The 23,678-nt window shown below is 31.7% G+C and overlaps 1 protein-coding gene across 2 annotated transcripts in view; it reads right to left on the reverse strand.

Annotated features, from left to right (window-relative positions):
• The window catches only part of LOC100213618 (polyunsaturated fatty acid 5-lipoxygenase), an 89,592-nt gene that overhangs the window by 43,865 nt on the left and 22,049 nt on the right, over positions 1-23,678 (reverse strand). For both annotated transcript variants that reach the window (XM_065811080.1, XM_065811081.1), the window contains exon 2: positions 13,960-14,471. In XM_065811080.1, the coding sequence (XP_065667152.1) occupies positions 13,960-14,436 (477 nt within the window). In that variant the 5' untranslated portion in view covers positions 14,437-14,471. The remainder of the gene's footprint in view (positions 1-13,959; positions 14,472-23,678) is intronic.

Consider the following 23,678-nt stretch of genomic DNA (forward strand, 5'->3'; position numbering starts at 1 on the left):
TTTTTGAACATGCAATATTTTATGTAATTTCCGAATCTTCAAATATAATGTGCATTAAACCATGTCTGCAGGTCATTAAGTTGTGAGGCTCATGATGATAAACTGTATGAAATGCCAAAGTTACTATTTTAACTCCTTTGCCGTTCTATAAAACAACAGAACTCGAAAAATTATAAGGTTTGAAATAAAAAAATAAAGTTTAAAAACAGTTAGTTTAGAATAGAATGAAATTATGTTCTAACATTTATTGTTTCCATTTTTTGTTTCTCAAACTGTTTGATAAATGAATGGACATTAAGACAAAATGAACAAATGCGTTAAAAGTAGAACTCGACGTTTTAATTAAAGAATAGAACATTAAAAAATCTTTTAAAAAGTATACAGTTTTAAGAATAGCTAAGTTTAGATGTGGAAGTATACATTAAAAAAAAGCATGGTTATAAATTAAAAGCTAAAAAAATTTTAATATTACGGACATTTTAAATGCTTGGCATTTAAAATGTCTGGTCTATATAATTTATGTAGACCGGACATTTTAAATGCTTCCAGCTTCGCCTGCCGGACAGTGGACAAAGGATAAAAATGGAGGACATGTTGTCCACCTTTTTTATCCTTTGTCCACTGTCCGGTGTACGCTGAAAGGCGCATGATGGAGCCTTTTTGCATATTAACGGCAAGTTATTTCAATTATTGACAATACGGTTTGTGTAAAAATTATGACGAGCTTTATTATATGTGAATTCACTCATTAGGACGGTGGATGGTGATCTGCGAAGTGTTGGGTTCTGCTAATTGATAATTTTAAAACTGTTTTCTAGTTTAAACTGTTGGATCAAGTTCCCACGTCGCCTGCGAGTTTCCAAAGTAAAATTGAGATGCCGACACCTTTTAGCATAAGGTAATCCTATTAAATCATAAGGTACTTTTGTTGCTTTGTGCTGAATTTTTTCAATTTCTTTGATGTTACCTTTTAAGTAAGGACACCATACCGGAACAGCGAATTCCAGATGCGGCCTAACATACGTAGTGTATAGTTTACTGCAAAGCTTCGTATCTCTTGATCTAATTTTTTTTTTAATAGACCAAGTATCACATTCACTTTACGTGTTGCAACCTGTATGAGTTGATTTCATTTTAGATCATTACATTTGAAAATACCCAGGTCTCTCTCAATATCCGTTGCCTCTAGAGTAAGTGATATATTTCCACTATTCATAACATATTCATGATTACTATTTCCATAACCAAGGTGCATAATTTTACATTTTGCAACATTCAATTCCATTAGCCATTCCTTTTACCATTCTGTGACAATGTTCAAATTGTTTTGAAGAATCAGACAATCAGCATCGTAAAACCCAGGTATTATTTCTTGTAACAGTTTAGTGTCGTCAGCATAAATATTATGAACTGATTTTATCTTTTCCGTTTAGTCGTTTATATAGGTGATGAAAAATGTTTGATCAAGTGCAGACTCTTGTGGAACTCCGCTCACAACATTGGTCAAGTCGCTAGAGTTTACCTAAAACAGTTCGCTGTTTTCTCTTAATCAAAAATGACTCAATCCATTTAAGAACATTTATGAAGTAGTCTACGGTAAGAAACTTTATCAAACGCTTTGGCAAAGTCTAAAAATGCAATATTGACAAAATTTCTTTTACTTAACGCTTTCGTAATTTAGACGACACTTTCCAACAAGCGTTTCACATAATCCATGTTGATTATGTGAAATGCAGCTCTTTTTTACAAGATATTTAGTTATCTGCTCCCTGATAATTTTTCCCATTACTTTACATGGAACTGATAGACACTGGTCTGATAGACACTGGTCTGTTTTTAGCGGCATCAAGACTACTTTAAACAACCTTTTTTAAACAACGGTGTGACGTGTGACTGCTTCCAAGCTGTAAGTGTCAAGCCTTCTGAGAGTGCAAGTTGTGGGTAATACCCAATAGTGATACCCAAGAGTGGGTAAGTCATTTGAGCTGCACATTCTTTAAGTACCTTTGGACTAATGTTATCAACATCAATAGATTTGTTCGGGTTTAAACCTTTCATATAGCTAGCGTCGCTTCAAAATTAATAATTATATTGCCTTAGTCTTCTTGATAATGCCTTTTCTCAAAAACAGGTAACTGACTATTTATACGGTAATCAAAAAAAACTGATTTGAAGTGTTCGTTTAGTCTGTTTCCGATATGTATTCCCTCTGTTAACGTTTCACCTTTTGCATCAGATATGGCACCAACAGATACATGAACATTCTGTTGCGCTTTAGCATAAGCGTACAGCATTTCACGACCATTTTTATTTGATGCTAGTTGCGCTTCAAATACTCAAACACAACGTTTACATTCTTTCTGAACTTGGCTTTTTAGTTTCCTATATTCACGAACTAGTGTCGCTGATTCCCTGTTTGTTGCAGATAAGTAATTGCGCAGTTTTTTTTTTTGCTTTATCATAGCTAATACCTCCTTAATAATCTACGGAGCATTACGAGTGGTATGGACTTTTTTTAAGCTTGCTGAGTTTATCATACTTACTACAGAAAAGTTCATAGCACTCATTAGTGTTCTTATTTTCAAATAACTGCTGCCAGCTAGTTTCCATAATCTTTTTATCGAAGTTTATAATGTCACCTTTATTAAAGTCATATTTTTTATTTGATAAAGTAGTCTCATTTTTAGAAAAGACAACATAGTCTCAACTCATTATGCAATGGCCTTGCGACAAATGATCCAACTGCAAAGAGCTTGATTACTCTAGTTGAAGAGACTATAATAATTAAATCCAAAATATTTTTTGCTTTTCCATTAGATGCTTCAAATATTGAGAAATCAACTAAATGTTCTAGGTTATGACTGGCCTAAGTATCAAGAAAAATACTTGCCGCACTATTTTGATGACTATATGATGTCCGGAAAGAATTGTTTTTATTATATCATTTATATGCAATAAAGGGGGTCAATAGATTCAAATAATACAAACAATATTGTTACCAATTTTAATTTCACATCATATTTGCTCGTTTCTGTTGTTTGAGGTCTTCTTATAGATGACGATCAAATACCTCATTGATGTAGATGGCAACAACTCCACAGCGACCTTTTCGATTTTTCTTTACTAGTGAGTAGTTATTCAATTAAATGGCATATATTTCAGTAAACCATATCTTATAAATAAAGGTTAAACCATGCATGTTTACGTCACAGAGATAATTCGTTTAAGATTAAGAGAAGTTTTTTAAACATTTTGATTTTTTGTGTTTATGCAATTCTTACTGCTTGTGCATCTCTCCATTTGATGAAAGGATGCCTTTTACGTCCATTGATTTTAACTACCTGTGAGACATCAATGCATCGCAATTTATTAAATTATTTCGAAATTATTCCGAGGGGAAATAACGCGCGGAGGACATCATAAAAAACAAAAGAAAATCTTGCTCTAAATATACAGTATATTTTAAAGTAAATTTTATAATTTTTGTGATTATTTTTACTGTGCATTTTTTAGTAAATACAAAAGATAAAAAATGCTTTAGAGTTACAACTTTTTCCCGAAATAGTTTAGGGCTGTTCAAGTTCTAACGTTAAAACAAAAAATTTATATGCCAGCCCTAATTTTATTTTAAAATTTGATGTTAAATTTGATGTTAAAAATTTAAAAGAAAAATTTAAAAATTAAAGTTAAATTTCTATATTTGCCAACTATACTTTAAAACTTGCCAACTCAAATGCTTTGGGGGTGTAACACCCTATAACCCCCCGTTCAGGACGGCTCCTGTATATATATATATATATATATATATATATATATATATATATATATATATATATATATATATATATATATATATATATATATATATATATATATATATATATATATATATATATATATATATATATTATATATATACTAGATGTCTAACTTACGGAATATTGTTGTATGAATAGTGAAGCCGATTTTTTCTTATCAAATTAATCCGCCATTTGTGAAAAGGGCAAAATATTCTATAGAAATTTGTAAAAATCATTTCTAATTAGGGCAAAAGCAATTTCACTTTTTTAATTGAAATTAGACATCTAGCATATAAAATAAATCATTGTTCCCGAAATTCCCCAAAACAAAAGAAATAAAACGTGACTGAATAAGTTTTAATTTCGCGTAACTAACTATTATTTATTAATTACCGAAACATTAATTTGAATATTAACTTTTCGTTGTTAACAGAAAGGTAGTGTAATATTATTAAAAATAATAAATGTGGTGGGAAATGTTTGAACTGGTAATTTGTATGTAGGCTAAGGAGTTAAAATGATATGAGTTAAGCTTACATATTTTCTTTATATAACGTGTTATATACAATTTGTATGTAACATGTAGTGTATAACACAAATACAATATGACATATAACTGTTTATTTTTTTAGCAAAAAGCAAAAAAAGCACCGCATCAGTTTGGATTTTATGACTCATGATGAGGCATTCAGCGCAGATAAAGCTTGTGATTTTAAAACAGAACTAAAGCATGATTACCATCATATATGGCTATGATGGTAATGTTGTCTATAAACAACATTATCAGTTTATTGAATAAACGCTTTGATTAAAAAGACATTAGAGTGGTTAAAGATTTAAATCTCTCACCACTTTTATTTAAAAATTTCAATAGTATGGAAGAACCATGCGCAAACAAAGTGAAAAAGTAAACGAAAATTAAAATGTATTAAAGTTTTTGTAAAGATAGACTTTGATACAAATTGATTCTCTGGAAACTTTTAGTTGTATATTGTTAGAAAAACTGAAACTAAGTTAATTTATTGTTATGTTTAAATGTATTGTATGTACATTTGTGCTAGTAATTTATAATTTGGGCCAAATATCAACAAATAAATTTCTAAACAATGTCATAAAAAAAAAGCTAAACATGTCTTATAAAATAACTTTAATAATACATTAGTGTCCTATATATATTTATCTTTGCTAGAGCTAGTATTGTCTTCGCCAGGATGAACTCATTTTTGATAATGTATTCGCTTATTTTTGTCTGTGCCCATTTTATACCTGTTGCTCTCTACTTCTTGCATTTTGCAGACTAATTACAGCATGGTTATTATTAGTTAAAAGCAAAGTTGCTATTATTAGTTAAAAGCAAAAGGCTATTATTATAATTAAAAGGCTATTATTATGAATAAAAGGCTATTATTATAAATTAAAGGCTATTATTATAAATTAAAGGCTATTATTATAAATTAAAGGCTATTATTATAAATTAAAGGCTATTATTATAAATTAAAGGCTATTATTATAAATTAAAGGCTATTATTATAAATTAAAGGCTATTATTATAAATTAAAGGCTATTATTATAAATTAAAGGCTATTATTATAAATTAAAGACTATTATTAACTAAAAGCAAAGTTAAAGTTAGAGAAGAAAACCAAAACTATATTACACAATAAATGATAAATGATGCGTTTATGTATAGCAAATATTTCTATTTTATAACAATACTCATTCTTTCAGAGCACTTGTGTCAGTTCGAACTTATGCCGATTCGCACTTATGCTGATTCGTACTCATAGCAGTTTTTGCAACTGCTTCGCACTTATGCCAGTTTGCACTTATGCCAATGTTTGCAAATTCTTTTAGCGCACTTATGTCTAGAGATTGCATCTCGAAATTCGAAATTCGAGAATTCTAGAATTCGTTTTCGTAATATAGTTTTGAATTCCAAAAATTTTTGCAGCGAATTTAATTTATGTTTTTGTTTCTGTACATATAAGTCTTCTACATTCTAATTCTATAAGAAGAAATAAAGAAAACAATTGCAAATTACAGTTATCCTGCATTATACAGGTAGAAATAGAGAAAATTGCAGTTAACGCTTTCATGTCTTCATTTCGTATCCACTCGTAATAATTTGTCGAGATTTGCTTTTTGCGTTATTGCGTTATTGCAGTTAACGGTTTCATGTCTTCATTTCATATCCACATGTAATAATTTTTATATTTGGTTTAACCTTGTGTTCATGTCTTATATTTTACGATTTTCAACAGTGATGAGATTTGCTTATTGGAGTGCGATGTGTATTAAATTATTTGGATCAATATTTTTTAAATAGGTAAGCAAATAATAGCAGAAATAATAGAAGTTTTAATTGAATAACATTAATTATTAAGTTTTAATTGTCTCTGGATTCATTTTTTAGTAGGATCAAAAAAACTAACAACAATATGTAAAATAGTTATGAAATAGTAAAAACCGCCGGTTCAACGACAACACCGCAGCACAAACATTTAAAAACAATACACAATATTAATGTATTAAAACGGGATGTCGTGCAAGATGAAGGTTCAGAAAGCAGCGCATCAAAAACGATAATTACAAACTATTTATTTAACAAAAAAGAATCACTTTCTGCAATCGTATCACGAATGCCTTAGATAATATGCACTTCAAAGTTTTGTGTACGTCTATCGATTTGAGAAATTTGTTTTTGGCTAGAGGTGCTCGAGATTATGTATTACCAAAATCACCTAACTCGATTCGCAAAATGGTGTTAGGATACGCACAAAAAATGCGGGCTAAAATGATGCAGGATTTTATAAATTTAAAAGAAGATGGAACAAGATTTTGCTTAACTCTAGATGAATAGACATCTTCAAGAAACCGATTTTATTTAAATGTGAATGTCCATGGCAAGAAACAAGTTTTAGAATTTAGGTTTAGTGCCTGTTGAAGAACGTTTCCCTGCAGAGAAATGCATTACGGCTCTGAAAATCACATTGCAAGACAACAATCTAAATATCAATAAATATATTACGTCTTTAACAACTGATAGGGTAGCTGTAATGCAAAAAGTTGGACGGCTTTTACCAAGTAATTAGCAGTTGTGCTTCGCACATGCGATACACGTAATTGATGTACATATGATGCGATGTACTTGATGTAATTGATGTACATATGATGCGATATACGTAATTGATGCTGTAATTTATGTTAATAAGGGGCTGTCTATTAAGTACGTCAACAATTTTTTGGCAATTTTTACCTCCTCCCTCCCCCTTGTCAACAACTTGTCAAACTTCCAGAGACCCCCTAAAAAATTACGTCAACAATCATTCCCTCTCCCCCTCCCCAACCCTTTCAAAAAAATCAAATTAAAATGGAATATATATATATATATATATATATATATATATATATATATATATATATATATATATATATATATATATATATGCATATGTATATATACGAGTAAACATTTCGTGTGTAGTTATTTAGTTCTGTATGCGTCGGGTCTTTTTAAAAAATAGGAATATAAATAGTTTTATTAAAATACTAAAGCTTGAGCAAGTATGTAACACAGGACTGCAAACGCTGCCTAATTTTCCTTTTTTTAAAAAAAATTAATTAATAAAAAAAAGTAACGTTTAAAAAAAAAAGTAAAGTGTTGACATCAAAGTTTTCTTGACCTCCTCCCTCCCCCTTGTCAACAGTTGTCAAAAAAGTTCAGATCTCCCTCCACCCTATATTTTTGACGTAATTAATGGACAGCCCCTAATTCGAATACAACTGAACTAGTTGCTCACATATGCACAAAAAATGTTAGCGTAGAAGATCAAGTAAGTGACTTCGATAAATCGGATGAGGAATACATTGAAGATGAAAATGTTGGCTTGATTGAAAAAACTTATAATGAAGCTGAGCTTGTTGAGACTGAAGAGTTTGAATTTAGTTTTCTCATCAAAAAAGTTGGTTTGATTGTAAAGAAATTTCGTTTTTCAAGGACATCGAATGATATTCTTCAAGTATACGCGAAACAAGAATTTGGAAAACGATTGAAACTTATTATGGACACTGGAACTAGATGGAATAGCTTAGTCGAAATGCTTGAAAGGTTTAACAAGTTAAAAAGCTGTGTTAGAAAAGCATTGATTGAAATGCATGTGATATTGTTATTCTAGATGCTGAAATTTTGTTGGTTAAAAATACTCTGCACTTCTCCCAGTGAAAATTACTGTTGAAGCCCTTTGTAGAGATGATGCAAATCTGCTTTCTGCTGATGCGGCATTTTCTTTTATGCTTGATTATTTCGGATCTGATGAACTTGCATTAAAATTAAAGAAGAAATAAGAAGACCGAATAAGCAAAAGACGAACTAATGTGTCTGGAGCTCTTCAGTGTTTACACAATGGCGGAAAAAGTGAGATTCACGCATCTTTCACCAGGCCATTTTTTTTTTTTGAAAAAAAATATAGCCGAAGTTATTGAAAACTTTGCACAAAGATTGATATTTAAGACTAACATGGAAAATTTCTCAGACGAGCAGTCATAAGCTGACGATGTGATAGAAGTGATGTTGGAAGAACAAACTAAGCCCTTAACATTAATAGAAAAGTTGGAGAGCAAAATTCAATTGAATTTATCGTCCAACATAACATCCAACTCAACTCAACAAATAATAAATAGAAGCTTAATTTCAAAAATTAAATCTGATATGAAATTCTTTGAAGAGAACGGCATTCGTGGCAAAATATTAGAGTCCATCTACTTATATTTGGTTTTGATTCCGCCATCGAGCGTGGAGTCTGAGCTAGCCTTCTCAATTGCTGGTAACTTTTGAACAAAAGTTCGAACGAGACTCGGAGACGCAGCTTTAAGTGATCTTTGCTTCCTCAAAGCATATTTTAGGTAAATAAAACAATAATTATATATTTTTTATTATTAAATGATATACCATATTAGAATGTTTCTGTACTAATTAAATTTGATATAATTTTATGTTTTATTTTTATTTTTAAAGAAAGTATTTTTTATGCAATAAATAACAATGAATTATCTCAAATAAATTACTTTTATAGACATAAAAAATTTAAAATTTTTTCGGAATTCAACCCAATTTCAAAAAAATTTTCGTATTACAAAAAAAATTTTTCGTATTACAAATTTAAAAAAAAAAAATTTGTAATTCGAGATGACGTCACGGTTTTAGAACCCGCTATGAATATAGGAGATATATTTTTTATTATACCGGCTTCGTTTACATAATTATTCTCTCATAATGGCAAGTTACTTGACCCACAGGAACACTCTATACACTTTTTTTTAGATTTAAACAAAAAGTTTGATTTTCTGTTTTTGGTTCGTGTTAAAGTCTATTGATATAACGTCAGTTGTGTAACCTTTGGTTTATGTTTATCTCGATTTATTTAGTAGATAAGCATTCTTTATAGTGTTAGCTTTTTTAAATAATTTGTTTTTATTATGTCATACCATTAATATTTTGTCATTTTTTAAAGAGAGTTGTAAGATATTTCTCCTTAAAGCCAAACTTACTGTCAGGTCAGGTTATCCTGCTATTGGTAAGATATAACTCAGTACAATCTGCTTCATGTCCTGCTGCCTTGTAGGATACGTCTTTTTAGGCAAAGGCTAGGAGATGCCAACTCCAACTTAAAACACCCCCTGCCTTGAGGCTCTTGGTTGAGTAAAGGCTGAAGATGGTGTCTCGATAAAAATACTCATCTTGGGCAGATGCTAAACGCATCCAGCTACTGTCATGTAGAAGGCTTCCTAGGCGAAGACTTAAGGGGGGTAAACAGATTCTATCTGTTGACCAGCCTTGCACCTCTTCTTCATCTATTAGGCTAGCGCAGATGTATTTTTAATACATTGTTTTCAGTTTAGGATGTTGAATGTTGGATCTTCTTGACTCAATGCATGGGTTTTGCTTGTGTCTCTGTTTTTATGACTAGGCAACTCTTTCTATTATCTCCTATTGAGGGTACAGCTCTAAAACTCAGTTTAATAGTTCTGAGGCCGGCTCTGGTAGTCAGGTTTCCCGAACTCTGTTGTAACTCTCAGAAAGGCTGATTCCATCAACAACTGAAAAATATCAAAGTATTAACAGTGCCATGTTGCGCATGGATGGTGTCCCTGTTTGTACTTTTGGTGTGCATTGCCAAGGCAACATTTTAAGCCCTTTGTTACGACTTAGGCTTTATAAATGTAATGAGGCAATTACTTGGGCTATTAAGCAGTGTACTGAGTACTATCTATGTTTTGAGTCAAGTTCTTTAAAAATTTAAAAATGAATAAAGTACCAAAAACTATAAAACACAAAAAGCCATCATTATCACCAAGTTCTCTAAACCTATCATTCACTAATATTCGTGGTCTTCGAAGTAACTTTTCTTCTGTTGAGTCTTATCTCTTGCAAAGTTCACCAGATCTACTTCTTTTTGTGAGACTAATTAAACTGTCTCATCTTGTGATCTTAGTGTTGATGGTTATCTTCCTTTATTTCGTAAAGACTCCAATAGTCACATGCTTGGCCTGGGCATTTACATTCGTAAGAATTCACCCATTTGTCGGAAAACTAGGTTTGAATCAAAAGACTATTCTTTTATGTGCTCTCATTTAGCACCACTTCACTCTATTGCCTTTCTCTTTGTTCTATATCGCCCTCCTCCATCTCAAGACTGTACTTTTTTTGATATTATTTCTGATCAAATTGACCAAGCCCACTTTCTTTATCCATCAGCTAATATTATTGTTGTCGGTGACTTTAATGCTCATCGCACTGAATGGCTTAATTCTAGTGTCAGTGACTCTGCAGGCATTAAAGCCCACAATTTTTTCTTTGCTCTATCCCTAACTCAAATAGTCAACTTTCACACTCGCTTTCCAGACAACCCGAATCATTTACCTTCTATACTCGACTTATGTCTTGTTTCTGATCCTAGTCAGTGCTCAGTTTCTCCGCATTCACCCTTAGGTGCTTTTAATAACGGTTTGATCTCTCTAACTGTTATCTCATTTTTCTTCATCATCTGAATCCCCCTATCATTGTACCTCTTACAACCACCTTAAAGCTGACTGGGACTGTTTACGTAATTTTCTTCGTGATGTCCCTTGGGTAGAAGTCTTTCGTCTTCCTGTCGACAAATGTGCTTCTTACATAACTTCGTGGATTCAGGCTGGAATCTTTTATTCCCTTCAACGATTCCAGGTCAAGCCTCACTCTTCTCCATGGTTTTCCTCACACTGTGCTGCTGCAAATGCCAATTGAAACCAATAATTTCATATCTATCAGCAAAACATTTCTCCAGAAAACAGATATCTGTTTATTACTGCTAGAAACCATTGTAAAAAGGTTTTGTCTAACGCCTATTCTCAGGTCATCAAATCTCGTATTTCATCACAAAAATTAGACTCTCGTGACTTCTGGAGAATCTTTAATAGTATCAATAATAAGGACAATTCTGTAATTCCACCTCTCTTGTATGGATCAGACTTTAAAGCCTCTCCTAAAGACAAAGCTAAGAACATCAATATCATCTCTTGATTCCACTAATTGCGCTCTACCTGACATAGCCGTCAAACAGGTTGATCCATTGCTTGACATTCGTAACATTCCAGCTTCTGTATCTAAAGTAATTTCCTGTTTAGACTCTTCTTCAGCTTGTGGCCCGGGCAACATACCTGTTATAGTCTTGCAGAAGTGTTCTTTGAAACTGCCGTCTACACTTTCAAAACTATTCAACAAGTGCTTATCAGAGTCTTGTTTTCCAGCCTGCTGGAAAGCGGCATCTGTTATCCCTACCTTCAAAAATTCTGGAGAGCGATCTGATTTGTCTAACTACCGTCCCATTAGTCCCTTCTTTCTATCATAAGCAATGTTTTTGAGTCTTTAACTAACAAACACTTGATCTTTCATCTTGAACCTAATAACTTACTTTCTGATCATCAAATGGATATCAATCTTCTCGTTCTACAGCTGATTTGTTAACAGTAATAACCGATAGGTTTTATTATGCATTAGATAAAGGTGGAGAAGTTAAGGCCATCGCTCTTGACATTTCTAAAGCTTCTGATAAAGTTTGGCACGCTGGTCTTCTTGATAAGCTTTATTCTTATGGTGTATCTGGTAACATCTTTAAGATTATTGAATCCTTTCTTTCCAATCGTAGTATAGAAGTTGTCCTCGATGGACAGCACTCTTCTTCTTATTTTGTAATTTCAGGGGTTCCTCACGGTTCTATCCTTGGCCCTATACTCTTTCTAATTTACATTAACAATCTTTTAGATATTCTCACATCTAAGGTGGCATTGTTCGCTACTACCATTTATTCTTGTCATGATAAAAAGCCAACACTCTCTGATCTTCCTATATTTATGAACGGTGATGTACTCGATGAGTCACCTACTCTTCATCTTCTAGGATTAACTCTTACTTCCAATCTTTCTTGGAAACCATATATCAAATCTTTTGCAAAGTTAGCATCTACTAATGTTGCATCTCTTTATCTAGCTCAACACTTTCTTATTCCGGATTCTATTCGCTATCTATATAAATCTCAAATCTGGCCTTGTATGGAATACTGTTGCGGATCTGGGGCGGATCTTTGAATGATGCCCTTTCTCTTTTAGACAAAGTGCAAAAACGCATTGTAAATATAGTTGAACCTGTTCTTGCAGCCAACCTCCAACCATTATCACATCGTCGTAATGTTGCTTCTCTTTCTCTTTTCTTCAAATACTATAATGACCACTGCTCCAAAGAGCTAGCGTCTCTTGTTCTATCTACTAAAATTCATACTCGTGTTACTCGTCATTTAATCAAGTCTCATCCTTTTTCTGTGACTGTTCCTAAGTGCTCCAAAAATCTTATTCCACAATCTTTTTTCCTCGAACATAATTTCTTTGGAATTCGCTTCCTTCATTTTGGTTTCCTGATTCATATAGTTTGCAATCCTTTAAGTCGTCTGTCAATCTTTATCTTGCTCTACAACCTTCATCTTTTCTCTTCCAGTAACTTCCAACTCTAATTAGAAGTTGCTTGCAGCCTTGTTGGAAGCAAAGATGTTTAAAAAATAAAAGAAAAAAAACTAAAAAGGTTTTCATATCTATTGATTCATATCATATCTATGTATATGCAAAGATTGATCTGATTTTTTAAATTTTTCTTACAACACTGTCCCATATTTGACCTTATTTTGCTTGGAACACTGTCCCATATTTGATCTGATTTTGCTTGAAACACTGTTCTATATTTGACCAGGTTTTGCTTGGAACACTGTTCCATATTTGACCTGGTTTTTCTAACGTCTTTTCTCTTTTAAACATAGTTCAAAATTGAGCTGTATTTTTGGAAATACGTTCGCAGCTAAGCCTATATTTAATTGTCATTGCATTTTTTTTTCTTTTCTATAAACACTGGTCACTGCTCAAGCAAGCTATCCTTATTTGTTCTAACAACCAGAACTAACTCGCGATTTGTCATCAAACATCCTTTCACTGTAACCTTGGTGCTCATTTATTTATCTAGTCTTTTTCCTCAAGCATCAATGCTTTGGAATTCCCTTTCACATGTTTGTTTTACTGACTAATCTATTTTACAGTTTTTTAGTTTACTATCAATTATTTTGTTCTACAATAGATAATTTTAATTGCTGTCATTTAAATGGGCAGAAATGCGCAAATTTTCAACGGGTAAAGTTAGGGAATAAAATGCTGAAATAGGGTTAAGATATAAGCGGCTTCAGTTCATACATCGACTAATTTAGTAAGAGCATGCAAAGGATTGCTGCTACATTGACTAAGAATTAGGATGGTGTCGTGGTTAGGGATAGGAGACATTTTTTGAATTTTATTCCCGTATTTTACCCGTTAAAAATTTCTGCAATTTCTCATTCTGCATTTTGGCATTTTACCTGAGTCCGACTTGAATATTATACAGTTTGTAAGAAACATCGGTGATTGAAGTGGTTGAAGAAAATTTCATTAAATTATTTTTTTTTAATAAATTACTTTTTAAAAACTGGAAGAGGAGGCAGAGAAAGTTGAATAGCGCCAAATATTTATACAGCGAGAAACTTTATCCAACATTTTTCATTTAAAATGACTTAATTGTTTCAATGCAGTAATAAAATTTTTTTTAAATTACCTGTTTAGGAATTTCAGAATTGTTTGTAAAGATGTATTTCACTTTATTTGCCTCAAGCTCTTGTTTTCTTTGTGATAAATATGGATCGTATTGCGGCAAAGAAGAGTTAAAAATGTAAAAGGCGTACTTTTTATTTGCTTCAATCCAACGGTTACAGGGAAATGGAGATGTGTAGTTTGGGTGTTTCACAATTATATACTCAACAAACCAACTTTCGTTAATTCCTTTCTGGTCTCGCCATAGTTCGATTGATACAACGTTAGTTAAGTTCGAAACATTTCGAATGTCAAATTCATCTAAATTTCCTTTTTCAAAATCGTTTCGCCATTTGACATCCAGTAAAATATCCTGTGATTTATTACCTTTATCATCAATTAAACAACAATAAACATTACTGTCTGTTCCAGCTCCTTTGACGTCTCCAGTTTTTACAAAAACTTTAAGATCAGCTTTTAATAAGGATTCAACTACACCCATTGATTATATAATACAATTATAAATTCTAATTCGATCTAAAAATCAATTAATAAGAATAATAAATGTTTTACTTTTAAGCTTTAAAAACGTTAAAAAATTAAAAAAAAAAAGTAAAATAAAAATTTAATTTGATATTATTGAAATTTTATGAAAAATTGGTCGCAAAGTATTGAAATGTGAAACTGAACGCATTAAATTTACTGGAGAAATAATAAATTACTGCAAGTTCAAACATAGTCTTTTGTCTAATATTTAAAGTATGCAAGCAACCGATTCGATGCATCTTTACTTTGCTTTTAATATCTATACACTAATAAGATTGTTTCATATGTTTACATTATTAGATTTGGTTATGTGAATATCATTTAACTTTGAGTAATAAATAAAATAACTTCATTTAACCTTCATTTTAATATACTAAAATGCTAATAAGTATCGTAATTAACTTCCAATAACCAATTGCTCCAACAACAACTTCTTGACTCTTAGCCCAGTCTATACTTTTGTGGTTAGGAATCAGTGACGGATCCAGGATTTTTTGGTGTTTGAGATAGCTAACTTCAAGACATGGAGCAAACTCCAAACATTTGTATGTATATACTTATATCAAATAATAATGCTTTGCAAAAAATTGTGATGATTGGAGGCTGGGAACAAAAAAGCCCTTAACCTTCATCCTCCCCACCCCCAAAGGTGAGAGACAACAAGTTGATGAAATATTTTTTGTACTATTATCAAATAAACTTATATTCATCGATAAATTTTAAGTTTCATGGTATTATCTCTCACGTTCAAAAAGTATAATCATAAATAGGTAACTTCCCAAATTGATGCGGTTTTAAACTTTATATAGTGATAATTTTTTACTTCATTAAGAATAACACATTAAATTTTTTTTTTTTAATTTGTCTTAATCCTCTGAATCAAGCCTGATTCAAGATACTGTCTAAACCAAAGATATCCTATTTAACAACCTTAAATAGATATACTGTGTTTTATTGACTATACATGTTCGTAATGGCCTCAGTCGAATATTTTTTTGACGGAAAGTTTTAAAATCTGAACAATAGCAATTTTCGAAATTAGTGCTTATATGATGAAAATAACAGCTGATGAAACATGTGACTTTTGTATTAAAAATAAACTCAGGTTATCGAAAACTTCATATAGAAAATGATAGACTCATATTGTGATTATATTACGTATTCCCAAAATATTCTTTGGTGTCAAATAGATTGTAATTTTAGTTGATAATTATTGTAAATATTTTTGTACGGTTTAAGTATAATTACAATATGTTTACACAAATTTTAATCGTTATTTTTGAGGTTTATAAATGAATATAAATTGTTAGTAGTATTTGTAAGAGAGAGAGAGAGATAGAGAGGTAAAGAAAAGGAGAAACATTTTAATCATAGTGTTGCCTTTATGCGAGAAAGTTTATGATGCATTTGATACATATATGATACAAAAACTTTGACAACTTTTATAACCTAAATTCTTCAGACATCCAATACTTCTTACTATCTATGAAAACTAAAAACTTCTGATTGTGCATAAGTGATTTTACGTTCCATTCTTAGTTTTCTTAGGGGCTGTTTATATGAGGCGGGGCAGCCCGGTTAGCCGGGCTGACTAAAAAAGTAATAACATAAAAAATACATTTTTACATTGGAATTTCAATTTAACTTTGAATTACATATTTTTGTTTAAACGGTTGTTTTCAAAACGGAAATATGGAAAAAAGTCGTTTTACCTGAGTGGGTTCCCACAGAAATAAGGCGAGATCTCAGTTATTCGGGTTAGCCCGTTTCTTATGTAAACATGAATAATTTTTATTAGTAAATATTAAACATGCCAAAATCTCTTTTAGGTAAGCCAGTCCGGCTAATTGGGATAGCCTGCCTCATATAAACTGCCACTAAAGTGACTTTCCAGTAAAACGCTTTTAAAACACTTTAAATTACTGACTACAAATTAATTAACTTACTTAGCTTAAATTAAGTAAAAACTTTAAAACCATTTAAATTTAAAAGTTTAATGGTTTTAAATTACAAAAATTTTGAACTTTCCGGCAGCGTTAGCAAAAAAACAACTTAAATGTAATAAGTATATACTGGAAGTGTGTTGTTAGTATGGAAAAAAAAGTTTAAATTAGTAATACTTATTTCTAGATGGTGAGTTAAATAATTAGTTAATCAATTTGTATAAATTTACCGGCAGTGCTAAAAAAAAAAAAGATTTCTCATTAATAAAAGAATGCCTATCCAAACCAAAACCTCAGTAAATGTATGTGCGTTCCCGTGCGCATATGGCTCTATCAGTTTATGTATGTAAACTCCGCTGCCACTACTGTTAAATTATTTGATGTATGTACACTTTGATGCATCTTTTAATATAAATTTTCAAAGAGAATGATAATTTTTGATTAGATAATATCATAACAATTAGTAAATCATAATAATAGTTAAATATTAACTACTATTGATATTCAAACTTTATGTTTTATTTCGAAATGTAGATACTTTTTATGTTTTGTATTAATAATGTTAATCTATTTTTAATTAATTTTTTTAAGTTTTAATTTATTAACAATTAATAAAAAATACGAGTTATGGATGAAGAGCGGAACGCCAGGCCGCTCTGTGATGAAAATTCAGTTTTTAGCCTTCAAATTTCAGTTAAGGTGCTATAATAAAGACTTTTGTGTTTGACATTATGTTGATTTTTTGAAATCACAGCGTTTTGGTTTAAAGCGTTTCATGGTTTGATTACTCGGTTGGTGAGGAAGTTGCTTCTTTCCGAGCAGTTTCGGGCAAGTTGTGGTTAGCGTTTTTTGGTGTGTCTGCGAGCTCAAACACTGTACTTTAAAGAAGTTAATTCTGGTTGATGTTGAAGGACCATAAAAGTTAACTATGATTTTGCTGCTGATTTTGTATTGCTCAGTAAGATCACCTCTTGCTCTTCCCCAAACGGACATTTATTTTTACAAATTACGTGGTAAATGTCTTTTAAACGTCTTTTAAATATACTTACGTAAAGAACGTTTAAAAGACGTTTCAAAGACATTTACCACGTAATTTTAAAAACAAATGCCCATAGGGTTGTTTGTTTAACATTGTCAGGTTTAGTCTTGATAATCGCTGAGTGTAGGGTAAGTGAATTATGGTAGAGATGTGTTCCGTGGCACGGTGCTTGCTCGATTTCAGCTATATCTTAATTGCTCGATATTAAGCTAGATATGGCTTTTACTGCGGATTCTAAGTGTTGGCGAACGTATAAAGTATACAATATGCACCATTGTACACGACTACGGCCTCGAAAAGCACTCTTGAGCATGCCAGACATACGGTACTTACCAGGTATGTACGACTGCATAGGTTGTTAGCAGATGCAGTTGTACATGCTGTTATGTGCTTAATATCTGAACGAGATTTAGGCATTGTAATTACTGAAGATTTAAAGGTCAAAAATCTCGTTCAGATATCATTTAAAGGCAAATAATCTTGTTCATATGTCATGCACATCAGTCACAACACCAATAAAAAATCAACTGCAATCTACGAAATGAATGTTGCGACCATTAAAAGATATTTCTTCATTGATTTCGGCTCTGAATTTAATGGTGTCTTTATTTGATTTGATAACCCCAATTATTTTATAATCGCATGCATACATTTTAAAATAGAGTAGTATTTTGACTGGTAGATCATATATGTAGGTGAAAAGTAGTAGTAGTTTCATAACAGATCCTTATGGCACATGCACATAAAAATAAATACATTTTGAAATACATGAAATTTTAAAAACATGAAAATCCTTAACTACCGCAACCGCGCCTTCATAAATCATAGAGATACTCGACGTACTTAAGAACAGATTTGTAAAAAACGCAATTTTTAACCGCGATAAAAATCAAAAAGTAAAACTACTATTTTACCATATTCCAAATAAAATATTCCCAATTTTTTAAAGAATCTGATTAAAATAGCTCCTCTTAAAAAACATTCTGCTGTGTCTGTAACGTATATTAGGCACTAGAAACGAGAGACAAAAAGAGTCAAAAAGTTATTTATTATTAAAATTTCTTGATTTTTGATGAATTTTTTGACTACTTTTTATGAATAATTGGGTTATAAATCAACTTTAAACAGTTTATATAAAAGTTTAGAAGATCTTACTCATTGCAAATCAAAATATTATTCCGATTCTTCAATTTAATGAAAAAAGCAACATTTTTTTAAATTAAAAATTGAGATAGCGAAGAACTTCACATAAGGGGTCATTCATAAATGATGTCAGTGAATATAAGAAGAGGGGGGAGGGGGGGAAGAAGGAGGGGGGGGGGGGAAGGGCGAGCTAGAAAGTTTAACACTAATTGACAATGGGGAGGGGGTATCAAGGCCAAAATGATGTCAATTTAAATTATATTTTTAGTTTTAATAAGCAGATTTTAACGGTGTTTACATCTACTAAATGGTATAGAAATGATGTTTTGTTCGTAGGGAAATAAATATTAAATGTGGGGAATTTGATATTATATTTTATTATATTATTTATAATATAATATTATAAATTAATATAACAAGTTTCCCAGAGACATTAAATAAATAACAACTAATAACGTAAAATAAAAATTACTATCGTTTTATTATTATATTACCATTTGACTGCGAATCAAATTATGTTAGAAATGTTAACTCTTCGTATATAAAATTCACAATCGTTATTCGCTCCCTAGCGGATTATAAAATGCGGTTCAAAGTAAACTCATAAATTTGTTATTTTTTGAAATTAAATTGTCGTTATTTCAAATACGAAACTCTAATTGCTCTCTAGTTGATTGTAAAACGTGATGCAATCCAAACACATAAAGTCTATTGAAAAATCGAAACGCTAATTTCTCTCTAGCGGGTTGAAAAAACACTTTTAAAAAGCCTGCGCCAACGATGAACAAAATCATTATTCTGATTGTGATGTAAACAATACTAATAAATTAATATCAAAATGTGGATAAAACCGCATTACTTAACTTATTGATGGTCTCGTATGGAAATGGTCATCTCGATAAAAAAAAGGCTAATATCCAGAAAGAAGTCCATAGTATATGGAATTCTTTAAAAGAAGAGAAACTGGTGCATAAGGATCTTGAATCAAGAGTAATGTATTTAATCAATTTATTTAATGAAAAGGCAATGAAGTTCAAGAGCAAGCAATTATCATTTTGGGCCAATACTCCAAAACAGTCTGCCCCCACGTATACTCCACTTGAATTTGACAAGAATTCCTCACAGTTTGTTGAGTCCACCAATGAGCGATCTGTTATTGATGATCAACAAAGTGCATTAACTTTAAGTTTGTTAACCACACTAAATCAAAAAAATGCAGGAACAGTGGCTTAAAATCGACTCATTTCTGAGATTGCAGCTTTAAATTGTGAACTCTGCTGGACTGAAGACTAGAAAGAGAAGTGTGTTCATTGCTGAAGCTGAAGAGGATGATTTGAAAAAGAAAAAGAAGAAACTAGCTCATCTATGTAAAGAATTGGCCAAAAAAAAGTATGATCAAGCTCAACAGAAGAAAACTAGAGAACTGAAAAAAGCTAGAATGGAGGAAATCTGCTTTTAGCATCCAGAAATCAAAGAAAAACTAAAAATCAGAAAGAAGCCTGGTCGACTGTCATTAGAAGTAGATCAACCTCTCTTTTGAAGGGAATTATGGATATTGCTTTCCATAGTTCGTCCGCTGATGAAAGACGTCGGTCAGAGGTTCTTCGGGTAATTATAGATTAGCTATGTTTGTTAATATCGTATTTGTTTGAATTTTACTCTTAATTAGTACTTGCACTATTGTAATTATTCTTGAAATGTTAACAACTAATTTCAAGATTTGATTTGAATAAAATTTAAGAAATAAATCCCGTTTTCTGTAATAATGTTAATTATATCCAAATATATTTCTTTATTGTTTAGAGCATTAAAACTCTCGACAAATTGACATTTGAGATAAACAAAATTGGATTTGCAATCAGCAGGAGCGCCATCTATACTCGTCTACTTCCGAGAAGTTACGGAACTTTAGAGGGCAAAAGGCACGTCAAAACAGTCCCTGATAGATTGGTCAGTCCTCAGAATGAATGCAGTTCAACTACAAAATATGTGGAAGAAGTTTGTTCTATTTTAGGGGCAGATGAAGTGTGTTGAATTAGCCAAGACGACAAGCCTAGAGTGCTAATTGGAATCACAGCAGCCAAAATACAGGCGCCGTTGTTGATGCATTTGGAGTACCGGGTAAATCTCCCGGACCACGACTGGGTCGTGGCTGCTAAATACAAGCTTAAACCATCTTTATACGCTGGAATGACGATCAAAAAAGATGGTCTCGGAAAAACAGATGCTGTTACTTATTCTGAACCTACCTATATTGCTGTTCGATCAGGAAAACACGCATCCTCGACCGCCTTTGCTCATGGATTAGACTTTCAGCGGCTCTTGGATATCAAAGAATTCGACTCTATTACCAGAGATCCTCAAACTAACATGGTTAAGCCTATCGTTGTGTTTAACGTCAATGGAGGACCCGACGAAAATCCCAGATGCCAGAAAGTAATTGAAATCGGGATTCACCAATTCTTGAAGAATAACCTTGACGCTCTTTTCATCATGACGAACGCTCCAGGCCGCAGTGCATTCAATAGAGCTGAGCGACGAATGGCACCTCTAAGTAAAGAATTATCTGGGGTGATTCTTCCGCACAAACATTACGGAACTTATCTTGAGTTCTCAAGGTAATTACATTGACAAAAGATAATTTGTAAAAATAATAATATATATTTTTAACCTATATTAACCAACATATCGTTTTAAATCAGGCAGGGCAATAGATGAAAATTTAGAAAAACGGAATTTTGGTTATGCTGGACTGGCTTTGGCTAATATTTAGTCTGATCTACAAATTGACGGTTATCCAACTATTACAGAGTATTCTGATCCAGACAAAGCAGAGTCAAGGAGCCTTTTATTACAAGATCAACGTTGGATTGCCGATCATCTTCGTACAAGTCAATATTTTACTCAAATTGTGAAATGTGAAAATCTTTCTTGTTCTCGGACTTTTAGAAGCTCTTACTTTACTCTAATTAGAGCAAGATTTCTTCCGCCACCTGTCCCTGTCACCAAAAAAAGAGACGGGCTTAAAGCAGTAGATGTCTCAAAAGGAGCAAAAGAATTGTTTCCATCATCCGTCTTTATGCTCATCGCATCAAACATTGATAGTATTCTTCCTCGTACTGTTAAAGGATTTCCAATTTTGCCGTATGATGCGTTTTGTCCATCAATTCAGTCTAGCCCAGCTGATTGAATCTGTAAAAAGTGCAATATACTTCTTTGCCTCTCAAGCTATTTTGAAAAAGCACGCTTCTATATATTCTTCTGCTATAAGACTCCTAATCAAAAGGGTCCAACCTGTTCGTACCGCTGTCAAGCGTCAGACAGAATTTTTGGCAGTCATCACCTTGCAGAAGAGTTCGGAAACTGCTTAATGGTTAGATGAAAATGAAGTTGATGCAACAAATTTGATTGTACCTCAAGAAAACGACATCCTTTTAGTGTGCGGAGAGCATTCACTACTTCTTTTTTCAATCGATAATCACTTCAACAACCCATTGGAAGATTATATTAAAGACATATAATACTATTTGCTTAGTTGATTATTTAATGAGATATCGACTATTATATGATATAATTTGATGAGATCTACTATTATATAAATGTATGATTTAGTCAGAAAAAAAATCAATGGTTTTTAAGCATTTTTATAGTTTTTTAGGGGGGAGTACACAAAAACTGACATCATATATAACGAGCGGTTGGCCAAAAATTGACAGTTTGACAAAGGGGGGAGGGGGAGTCGAAAAATTGAGAAAAAAACACTGACATCATTTATGGATGACCTCTAACTTTATTATAAAATGTTTTTATAAAAGTGTTTGTGAAATTTGTTTTTCCAATAAATATTTTCAAAACAAGCGATATTGTAGAGATTTTAAAATACTTTTTTTTGTTCGCTCATTTTCGTAAAAATTGTCCATCGGGTATCAACGGTGTTACACTAGATTTTAATGACGCAATAAAATTAGGTTTTTAAAATTAAACTAAATTACTAATTTGTAATTATGATAATAATTTATATAATATAACATTTTAAAACAAACAAGTTAAATTATATAACAACACATGTTTAATTTTTGTATATTATGAATGTTATATACCCAGCAAGCAATAGACGTCTTTTTGACCATCTTAAATTGCTCTAATTTTTATCTTTCGTAGATACGTATATTTTAGACTTATATTAGAGATCGAAAAGACGCTTGATTAGAGAGATACTATTTTTATTTTATTTTAGATGCATATTAGATGCATAAAATAGACTCATGCATAGATATATTTTTTTCATCTAAACTTAAGATGTCTTTAAGATGTCTTTTATAGATTTGTAAAAGAGAAAAAAAATTTTAACCCATGATAATTTAATAATAGGAGTAGTATGATTCATTTATGTAATTTTTGATGCCTTTTACTCAGAAAAAAAAGTTATTTCTTGAAATAATTTAGACGTTAAAAAAAAAATACTTTAGAATGATCATTAAATTGTTCTCCTAGTCATAAAACTTTTAACAAATTACCATTTATAAATCATTCCACCCATTAAAAAAAGAGGGAATGAATAAAACTTTTCGCTTTTCTTCTCATCTAAAATAGAATCATGTATCCCTTCCCCCCCCAGTCCAGGTGCAACACTGGCGCACCCCCTGCTCCGGCTATCGCAGGGGGCCAGCTCTGCATCAATCCCCCCGGTGATTATAAAGAGAAATAACCGGCATTTAAAAAACATGCGTCAGGATTGGTGGAAACTCACTTCAAGAAAGGAATGAATATTAAATGAGCTTTTATTATAGACATATATCACCAGGGGGCCAAAAATAACATTAATTTTTTATGCTAATTTTGAATTACTTAATAATTTTTTTTGTCATTATAAATATTTTGCCTTCTACTCCAATTTCAATAAAAGTGATTATTTAATTATAAAACAATCAGTTGTTAAATTAAATGAAATCATTATTAATATCAAAGTAGAATCCCTGGTAAATATAATTCTTTTCGTTTTATCAATAAACTACGTAGGGGAGGGTGGAGTAATATGAATTGTTGGGGTAATATTGATATATTCAATAAGTA

The sequence above is a fragment of the Hydra vulgaris genome, chromosome 11, assembly GCF_038396675.1.
Source record: "Hydra vulgaris chromosome 11, alternate assembly HydraT2T_AEP".
NCBI classification, from domain to species: Eukaryota; Metazoa; Cnidaria; class Hydrozoa; order Anthoathecata; family Hydridae; genus Hydra; species Hydra vulgaris.